The sequence below is a fragment of the Polypterus senegalus genome, chromosome 5 (assembly GCF_016835505.1).
Source record: "Polypterus senegalus isolate Bchr_013 chromosome 5, ASM1683550v1, whole genome shotgun sequence".
Lineage (NCBI taxonomy): Eukaryota > Metazoa > Chordata > Cladistia > Polypteriformes > Polypteridae > Polypterus > Polypterus senegalus.
Genome location: NC_053158.1, coordinates 63,410,379 through 63,420,694, shown reverse-complemented (window position 1 = coordinate 63,420,694; position 10,316 = coordinate 63,410,379). Strand labels below are relative to the sequence as shown.

General features: G+C 39.5%; 1 protein-coding gene across 1 annotated transcript; it reads right to left on the bottom strand.

The window, feature by feature from the left end:
• Positions 1-1,408: 1,408 nt before the first annotated feature.
• LOC120529870 lies at positions 1,409-4,780 on the bottom strand. The gene is made up of 3 exons (XM_039754090.1): positions 4,388-4,780; positions 2,723-4,166; positions 1,409-2,160 (listed from the first exon to the last, which is right to left on the bottom strand). The coding sequence occupies exons 1-3, from the start codon at positions 4,778-4,780 to the stop codon at positions 1,409-1,411; spliced, it is 2,589 nt and encodes an 862-aa protein (XP_039610024.1).
• Between the last annotated feature and the right edge of the window lie 5,536 nt (positions 4,781-10,316).

Genomic DNA, 10,316 nt, shown 5'->3' with positions numbered 1-10,316 from the left:
CCGAAAACAGCCAAGATGCCATCCCTTGTCCTTACAGTTGTTTACTAGCTGTTGGCATTTCTTGATCTGTCATTCTGCAGCCACAGCACAGCCTTCTTCCTGCCATATAGTCAGCTCTACTACAATGATTGTCTTCTGTTCTGTGGACCAGATAATTACATCTGACTTCAGAGTAGTGAACAATATAATCTTGTGGAACTAGAGCTTCCTTCACAGGTCAACTCCATCCATCCATCCATCTATTATCCAACCAGGTCAACTCTTGTCTCCCATTATCTGCATGGCTGGGTGGGTTTGATTAATTAATAGAAAGTCAATGCTCTTTAACAAGGTAAGGAATTATTTACTTTTGTATTTACCTGTAAGTGTAATGTGACACTCACAGTATCATTTTTTTCTGTTAGTCAAACAGCATGTTCTAAGTTGTGAAAAATATAAACTTGACCCTAATTTAAGAATAGCATTGTCTATTATTTTTAATAACAAATTTAATTTGTTGTGTGCATATTATTATTTACATGGTTTTACACTTCTTATGCCATGAAGAGGTAATTAAGAGTATATGGCAATAGTGATCAGTTAAAGGTAATTCTTAAATTAGGTGAAGGATGATGTGATTAATTAACAGTCATATAGCAGTACCCAAAGGGATACAAAAGAGGCAAAAAAGATACTTGATCGTGCAGAGCACAAAGTAATATTTTATTCTACACACAAGTCATTAACATACACAAAGTTTCAGATTTTTTCTGGTAAATTGTCTTTGCTACTTATTTTAAAACTAGACATTAAGCCCATTACAATAACGGGCGCTAGAACAGTATTGCATAAACATGAGTAGGAACAGTCTATATTAAATGGCAAGGGTCCTCGACCTATTTTTTGTAAATACTCTGTCTGAGTTTGGCAACAGTTTGCCTTGTTCAGGACCATCTACAACCTTGACAACAACATCTGAAAAACTTCTAACTCTAGATAATGCCACATATAACTGACCGTGGCTGAATACTGGTTGTGGCAAGTAAATGCCAACTTTTTCTAAGGTTTGCCCCCGAGTTTTATTAATTGTTATGGCAAAGGCTAATGTAACAGGAAATTGTCGCCTTCTTAAGGTAAAGGGTAAATTAGTAGAGGATGGAGCCAAATCAATACAGGGAATAAAGACGATGTCCCCTTCAGCTGAACCTGTTATTACTTGAGCAATGATGAGATTTCTTTTCAAGTCTTTAACAAAGAGGCGGGTTCCATTGCACAATCCTCTTTTAGTGTTTATATTCCTAAGGAGCATAATTATTGCTCCCTTTTTAAGGTTCAGTTTATGCCTCGGCATTCCTGTTGGAGTTAGCTGATTAAGAAACTCAATAGGATAGTTCTGCATATCTTACTCAGTTAAGTCATCAATTAAGTTTCAGCTGAGGAATGTCACAGTATCTCCTTCCAAAATGTTTAGCACCTCTTCATTTATGGTATCAACATCAGAGTTCTTTGGGCAAAGAATAGATTTTTTTGCTATCTTTGAGACTTCGGCAACAGAAATTCTTTTTCCAAATAAGTCTTTGATGATATCTCCTGTGCATAAAATTTTTGAAGGCATTTCAATTATGTCTTCAGGCAAGCCATCAATGTGTGGTGTATCACCATTGCCAAGTTGGATCAACCAGTTGCTGAATTCAGTGTCGACTGAACGGATATTGTTTGTAAGGTTTAGTACTTGGAAGTTTTGCCACAGTTTATTATACTTTATACATACTTCGACAATTTTTGTCCGGTCATCATGAGGAACCACGGGAAGTGTTTGCCGAAAATCTCCACCAAGTAAGAAAACTTTTCCTCCAAAGAGTTTGTGGTTATCCATTATTTGTTTCAGCAGTTTGTCGACCACTGCAAGAGCTGTAGAGGGGGCCATAGTACACTCATCCCAAATAAGTATTGTAGATGATCTCAAATTTTCAGCATCAGCAGAATTGAGGCGCATATTTGATATTGAGTTGTCAAGTATCGGAACAGATAATTTGAACTGAGAGTGGTATGTTCTTCCACCCTCAAGACGATTGGCGGCTATACCTGTGGAGGCTACAGGGAGTGCAATGTTACCTTGTCCACGAACTGTGCTGAGAAGGGTTTTGTAAAGATAGGTTTTACCACTTCCTCCTGGACCATCTAGGAAAAAACAACGGTGGCAAAGGTTGTCATTTTTGGTTGCAGACAATATTTTTTCTAAAGCTAATTTTTTGTGGTCTGTTTAATGTTTCCTCCATTTCTTCAGCTGTGTGTTTTTAAAATTCCTTGTCATACGTATTCCAAAGTAGATCAGTATTTGGCATTGTGGAAGGAAATCCAAAATCTTTACAGGTTTTGCCATGTAGTACCAGAATGTTGGATATTTCTTTAAGTGCGATGTTACGACATATTGTGCAATCATCATTGTGTTGTTTATGTTTGTGAACTAAATTCTCAATGAGGTATTGCTCATATTTTAGGAAAATATCAGTCATATTTTGTAATGATGCAAAAACGCAGATATATGCAAATAATTCCCTAAGTTGTTTAGGCATTGTGAATTGGATAGCATCTTCCATAGTGTTGTCCCACACTTCATCATCGTTAATAAGTCCTTTAGTATTTGCGGCCTCTCGGAAAGTGGGATAGACATTTCAATGTACTGTCCTCAGATCTTCAAAGGATACTGCATCCGGAACATGTAGCAATAGTAGACACAGACAGTTGCGCTCTGTATCTGATGTAAAATTGACAGAATACATTCGTCCAATAACTTTTTCTGCACCACGTTGACGTAATTTCCAAGTACAATTTTCAGAGTCAAACACATAGTGCAAAGGAATGTCAGAATATAATATGGTCTTTGCTTCATGTTTTTGTTGATTTAATTTGAACCAAGTTGTCAATTGATTATCACGGTTTGAAGCTCTCTGTACCGCTGTGGTAATGTCATTTGGGTTGAAAAACAATGATTGTTCTTCAGGCAGATGCACCGGTAATCTATGGATGGTATGTGATTGATAATGCATTTCAAACCCATTCAAACGCCATGCTGCTTCTGGAGAGCTGACATACCTTGTATTAATAAAGGTCTTAATTTCATCGTGATTCAAAGTACCTTGTTCTTGAATGACAACATTAGCACAATCATGACCTTTGTACACATATTTAAAAAGGTATTTAACGCTTTTCACTGGTGCGCAAACTTCAACATTAATGTGGCAATTGTACTTCAAGGCTAGGTAAGGATTATATGGTACAACCCAACTGTTATCAATTTTCTTTCCATTAAGAATTATACTTTGGCCTGTATTTCTTCTCTTGTACTTTGGATAGCCATTACTGTTAGCAATAGTTTTTATTTGGAATTCCTTCGGAAAATCCTTAGAGCATTTGTCATTTGTCATACATGAAGAATTAGGATTGAGTGCTCCAAATGGTTCATGAATCATATGTTTTGTTACAATTGCATGTAAGGGAGGAGTGATTTCTATATTAGGGATTTCAGCAGAAACAATTTTATCTATCAGTTCTTCATTTTTTGGTTTACAGCTTTCTTTAAGAATGAGAAGTATGTGAGCATGTGGTAAACCTCTCTTTTGAAATTCTATCACGTAGACTATTGCTTTTAGGACTCCAAAAATATGTTTTTTACAGATATCATCGATCAGAGCTTTCAGTTTTAGGTGAAATACTCTTGCAACTAAATGTGGTTGTCCATCAACAGGTTGACCACGTTGAAGGTTATTTACAATCTCTTCCCATTTGGGATTGCATGTCATTGTAATAAAATGATCAGGTTTTCCATATTTTCTGACAATTGCCATAGCATCTTGATAATTTTGTAGCATGTTTCTGGGGCTACCTGCAAATGAAGAAGGCAAAATATACATTTTTCCAAGACTCAGGCCTGCTTCATTGGCTTCATTAAGTAAATGATCCATTAATCCTGAGTATTTTTCAACGTGCAATTTAGGCTGATTTTGACATATATAATTGAGTCTGTTGGCTTCTGTTTTTACATATGCATCAACTATATATTGCTGTGTAAGGCGGCCAGCATTTAAGACAGGGTTAAAATCCTCTCTGATGGAAAGACGGTAACCGTAGTATTGCATTTGAGTGACTCTTACTCTAGGATTGCTAAAGTTAATAAAGCTTGTGGGCTGTTTTGCAAAGGTATGTCAATTCCCCAGCTTTGATCCCCATAGGGGAATAACAATGGGTAAATCATGGGTTCCAAATTAGGATCAAGGACACTAATTATTTGTGTTGTTCTTTGGTTTGTGTTGTTCTTTGGTTTGTGTTGTTCTTTTGTTTTGTAGTGTATAAGAAGATCTCTTTCAAGTGGTTGTTCTCCATCATGATTTTGAAAAATAAAAGCAACCTCATTATATTTAGGTGCGTTATAGCGCCTTTGGTCATTTTTGCGATCTTCTACTATTGTCATGGACAATTCCTTAATAACATTGCCGGTTTTGGTGGCATCCTCCTCATATTCTTTTTCAACGTGGTACAACATTTTGCAGGCCTCTGCAAAAGGATTGAATTGCGCCATAAATGTACTTAATGTTTGCATAAGCTCTGAATTTATTCCTGAGTTGGCAGAAATTTGCATTCTTTGCTCTGCAGCTTCGGAGGGATCTAAAATGTATAGTTGTGCAAACTGTCTGTTTTCGCCCTGTTGAGGATGTAGTGTTCCTGCTCTGTGACAAATTGAACCGTGGATTCGGAAACAGTATGGCCCATAGCCAGGAGGTGGTGAAATTTTAGCTCCCATAGATGCAAATGCTAGAGCACTATTTATTGACCTTATATTATCCATAAAATTTTTGCTGTAATGATGCTGACCTGTCATGAGCTGTTGTATGAAATGATTTGTTCGAATTGGTTGAAGATATACTTTTCCTTTTGAGCAACACTGTGTAAATTTTTGATCAGATGGTCTTTCTGCTTCAAAATGACTTGCTTGACAAAAGTTGCATATGTGATTTAAATCTCCACATGTATGGGGTATGTGTTACCCTCATTAATATTCACCATATCATTTATAAGTGCCATTCTTTCTATTGTGGCTCTTAATTCTTTTGTTTCCACTCGCTTACTCTGATCTTCAATCGATCTATGTGCTTGTATTTTTCTTTGTCTTTCAGCCTTTCTTTTGTTAATGTTTAATTGTTGAGATGACCGTTCTTCCACGAGTTGTTGCTTAAAAAGGGTTTGAGTGTCAGTGTCTTTTGTCCATTTGACGTGTCCTTTTTTTTGGGTGGCATGTTGTTGGTAGATAGTTAGTAAAAATGCGCGGGGCACTATATGTGGCGTCTCTCCAGCAATGGATTCTATGTGCGATGCCGCGAGTACCCAATCAGCACTCTACCCAGCAAATGCGCGGGACACTATGTGTGGCGTCTCCCCAGCAACGGATTTAATGTGCGCGGCCTCCACCTTTATTTGCTTATCATGCGCGGCCTGAGCTTGAGGCTACGCCATTCACTGTGTTGCTTATCATGCGCGACCGAGGCTACGCTATTCACTGTGTGCCCAGGTTCCACCTTTATTTGCTTATCATGCGCGGCCGAGGCAACGCCATTCACCGTGTTGCTTATCATGTGCGGCCAAGGCTACGCCATTCACTGTGTGCCCAGCTTCCAGTGTGTGCGAGTCCACGGTGTCATGCGAATGGGCAGTGCACAGTGCGGCTCCACACATGCGCACTTCACCAGAAGACACACACACACGGACACCTGGACGCACACATGGGTTTTATTAAAGAGGATGATGCTGCAACAGAAGCACAGCTGTTGCTGCACAACAGTAAAAATACAAATGAGAGGTTTTATTTTACGCATACAACAAAATTTTATAAATCAAATTTAAAAAACACGCGAAGTAAGCCTTTATATCACTGATTGAGCAATAACTGAACAGGGGTCCTTTATTTAGTACCAAAAAAGTACCCAAAACTGTAATAGGACTGCCTCTGCTTTTTAGCTTACAGTAGGCACTTAGTACTTTCCCCTGTCTTAACTTTTACTATCAGAAGTAAGAGAAGAAATATATGATTCTTTCCTGCCCAGAGTAGAAATCATTCAATCATCAGTGCTCAATAGTGCATAAGTACTGCCATTCAGTGGATAATAATTGTATTATTTTTTCATGTTAAATGATGAATTTTTCCTTTACATTGACTTCTCAAGTCCACTTTAGTATATGCCTGGAACTCCTGGCTACAGGTCATGGTGCTATAGTTGCCAATCAGGACCTGACTTAGAATATATGGTTGAAAAATACCCACATGTCCACCCAACACAAGTTACATTAATGATCATGACCAACTGAGGCTTCCTTTTTTATATAATGTGATGTCTCCCATTTTGTTGACAGCTGATCTTTGTTAAGTAGGAAACATGTCAGGTAAAATATTGAAATCTAGCTTTGTTATCCCTTTCATCAATCCATTTATCAAAATTGGTCTTTCTTTTACAGAGTTGTGATAGCATCCGGTGTAAGGCAGGAATTGAGTCTAGACAATTGCATGCCAGTCCATCATTGGGCACACTCTACACACTCTTATTGAGCCAATTTAACTCCCTAATTATCTGGCAAATCTTGTAATACAATAAAATTAGAATACAGTAAACCAGGAATATCAATGTTGACTTATGAAAGTGCACAACCCGTTTACACACTAGGTGTAAAGCAGGCACATACACAGACACATATCCATACTCACTCATACAAGGTGTTGTGAACTAGAAGCCCACAAAATGTGCAAGTCCCGAAATCTTTTCCAAAAGGCTCTCTAGAGTGTGAAATCCAGAAAAAAACACTGACTTAAAACAAAATGCCCTCATAGGATATTTAAAAAATTAAAAAATTCTTCTTCACAAGAATTATTTTCCAATCACAACGAAGCTTCGTGAAGCACAAAAGCAAAATGGATTTATAACAAGAAGACAATCCAAAACAAACAAACAAAAAGTGCAAAGGTTGAAAAAATCCAGAGAAATCATAACGTGCATAGAATTTACAAAAAGCACAAGAACTTGCCACTCCTAAGCACATTCTAAATTAACTGCCAGGAACTGTGGAAGACTCTCTGCATTTATAGGGTGGAGGGCAGTAACTGGCAGTTGGTCCCACCTCTTGGGAGACCACAGAGTACATAACACAAGCAAAGAAAATATAGCAGACTTGCCGAAGCCCTCCGTAGCATACGGCGGTGTAAGAATAGGAATGGAAAATGGTGAGAAAGGAATTCAGTATAACAAAGGCTTAGGAAACAACCGTTGCAGTATAATGAAAATAGCAAGGAGCGAAACCAATGCCAATGGTCGAGAGAGTACCTTCCTGTAGCAGGCTACGGAGAACATAGACATATATAGATAGATGCCGCATTCACTGTGTTGCCCAGTCAACACGATAAATCAGAGCATTCGCCCTATTGCGAGTGGTAAAACTGCCATATAAAACTAATACAGGTAGACGTCGAAACCGGGTTTTCTGAAGAAAAAACAATAACGTTTTAAACAGTATCGTTTACATACAACAGATTTTGGCGAATTGTTTACATGCAATTATTTACAGTGGAACCTCTAGATACAAGTTTAATTCGTTCCAGCACTGAGCTTGTATAGCAAATTTCTTGTATCTAGAACAAAACTTCCCCATTGAAAATAATGGAAATCCAGTTAATCCGTTCCGCACCCCCAATAATATCAACATAAAAATCAATTTTCCTAACAAATAACACTGATAAATAAGTGTGGATACACTTTGTCTGCTGAGAGTCATGTGATCATAACTGAGCTGATGGTTCTTCTCTCTCGTGCGCGTCTCCCTCTCCTTATCTCTCTTGCTCGCTCGCTCGCGCGCCCCTCTCTCTCTCTCCTTATCTCTCTTGCTCGCTCGCTCGCGCGCCTCTCTCTCTCTCCTCTTGAGGGTAGAGAAAAGCCAAGCAAAATGACACCTTTTATTGGCTAACTTAAAAGATTACAATATGCAAGCTTTCGAGGCAACTCAGGCCCCTTCTTCAGGCAAGATGTAATCAAAGTTTGCATATTGTAATCTTTTTAGTTAGCCAATAAAAGGTGTCATTTTGCTTGGCTTTTCTCTACATTTATAATGGCTAACACGGTACAACACCCTAGTACTCCTCTTGAGGGCAATCGTCTCCTATTCTCCGTCTGCATGCCCGCAATATTTTTGGATATGCTTATACGGCGAACTGCTACAGCAAAACAATGAAATCACAAGCGCACAAACGCGTAGATCCTCACGCTACGGGAGAACAAGGAACACTGAGTGAACTGACAGGCTGGTAGCGTCAGCTTGGGTGAATCCCCGAGTTGAGGCGGATTGGGAAACGCGTCATGCATAACCACAGCCTGACTTGTGGCTCGTTACGCGAGCCGATGCTCGTATTTAGATCCAAATTTTTCGCTCATACTTTCCTCTTATCTTGAATTTCTCGTGTAAAGAGGTGATCGTATCTAGTGGTTCCACTGTATATCCATTTATACACTAAATGCGTGCATATCCCATGGTCTTAGAGTTGGTGGGCGGCACTGTGTAAGTTGGTGGGCATGGCTTTCTGTCTTGCATGCGCTCTCTGTCTTGCTTGCCCTTAGTTAGAGTTGGCGGACGGGGCTCTGTGAGTTAGTGATCGTGGCTCTCTGTCTTGCGTGCGGTGTAAAGTCAACGTGGCTCAGAGGTGCATGTGGACTTTTTTACAGATGAAAGCAACTGAGGCTGTGTTTGGTGAGTTGTTGCGTGCCTCGAGAGCAACGCTGGACTCCAGAGGATGGTTACAGTTGGTGTGCGTGGCTCTGCCGTGCATATCCCATGATGCGGTAAGAGGGTTAGAGTTGGTGGGTGGGGCTCTGTCGAGCGTATCCCATGGTCTTAGAGTTGGCGGGTGGGGCTCTGACTTGCTTGCGCTCACTGTCTTGCGTGCCCTTAGTGAATTACATATATAGATATTGGCAAAAGTACCATTGACATAAACAAATGGCACCGTAAAGAGCAAAAAGTACAAAAAACAAGACTTTAAACCCTAGTCAGCTGAAGAACCCTTGCCAATGAATAATACTAAGTCAGTTTGGAGATTCCTATACAGTGGTGTGAAAAACTATTTGCCCCCTTCCTGATTTCTTATTCTTTTGCATGTTTGTCACACAAAATGTTTCTGATCATCAAACACATTTAACCATTAGTCAAATATAACACAAGTAAACACAAAATGCAGTTTTTAAATGATGGTTTTATTATTTAGGGAGAAAAAAAATCCAAACCTACATGGCCCTGTGTGAAAAAGTAATTGCCCCCTTGTTAAAAAATATCCTAACTGTCATCCTAAAAGCCAGACATCATGCCAAGATCCAAAGAAATTCAGGAACAAATGAGAACAGAAGTAATTGAGATCTATCAGTCTGGTAAAGGTTATAAAGCCATTTCTAAAGCTTTGGGACTCCAGCGAACCACAGTGAGAGCCATTATCCACAAATGGCAAAAACATGGAACAGTGGTGAACCTTCCCAGGAGTGGCTGGCCGACCAAAATTACCCCAAGAGCGCAGAAACGACTCATCCGAGAGGTCACAAAAGACCCCAGGACAATGTCTAAAGAACTGCAGGCCTCACTTGCCTCAATTAAGGTCAGTGTTCACGACTCCACCATAAGAAAGACTGGGCAAAAACGGCCTGCATGGCAGATTTCCAAGACACAAACCACTGTTAAGCAAAAAGAACATTAGGACTCGTCTCAATTTTGCTAAGAAACATCTCAATGATTGCCAAGACTTTTGGGAAAATACCTTGTGGACTGATGAGACAAAAGTTGAACTTTTGGAAGGCAAATGTCCCGTTACATCTGGCGTAAAAGGAACACAGCATTTCAGAAAAAGAACATCATACCAACAGTAAAATATGGTGGTGGTAGTGTGATGGTCTGGGGGTGTTTTGCTGCTTCAGGACCTGGAAGGCTTGCTGTGATAGATGGAACCATGAATTCTACCGTCTACCAAAAAATCCTGAAGGAGAATGTCCGGCCATCTGTTCGTCAACTCAAGCTGAAGCGATCTTGGGTGCTGCAACAGGACAATGACCCAAAACACACCAGCAAATCCACCTCTGAATGGCTGAAGAAAAACAAAATGAAGACTTTGGAGTGGCCTAGTCAAAGTCCTGACATAATTCCAATTGAGATGCTATGGCATGACCTTAAAAAGGCGGTTCATGCTAGAAAACCCTCAAATAAAGCTGAATTACAACAATTCTGCAAAGATGAGTGGGCCAAAATTCCTCCAGAGCGCTGTA

What these genes read in the sequence shown, in the direction of transcription:
- LOC120529870 (XM_039754090.1), bottom strand. Translation starts at nt 4,780, where the DNA reads ATGGGAGCTAAAATTTCACCACCTCCTGGCTATGGGCCATACTGTTTC. An exon ending in ACGCACCTAAATATAATGAG is followed by an intron (nt 4,167 to 4,387) that starts GTTGCTTTTATT and finishes TTTGCAAAACAG; the next exon opens with CCCACAAGCTTTATTAACTT. An exon ending in ATCAGATACAGAGCGCAACT is followed by an intron (nt 2,161 to 2,722) that starts GTCTGTGTCTAC and finishes GTTTTTTCCTAG; the next exon opens with ATGGTCCAGGAGGAAGTGGT.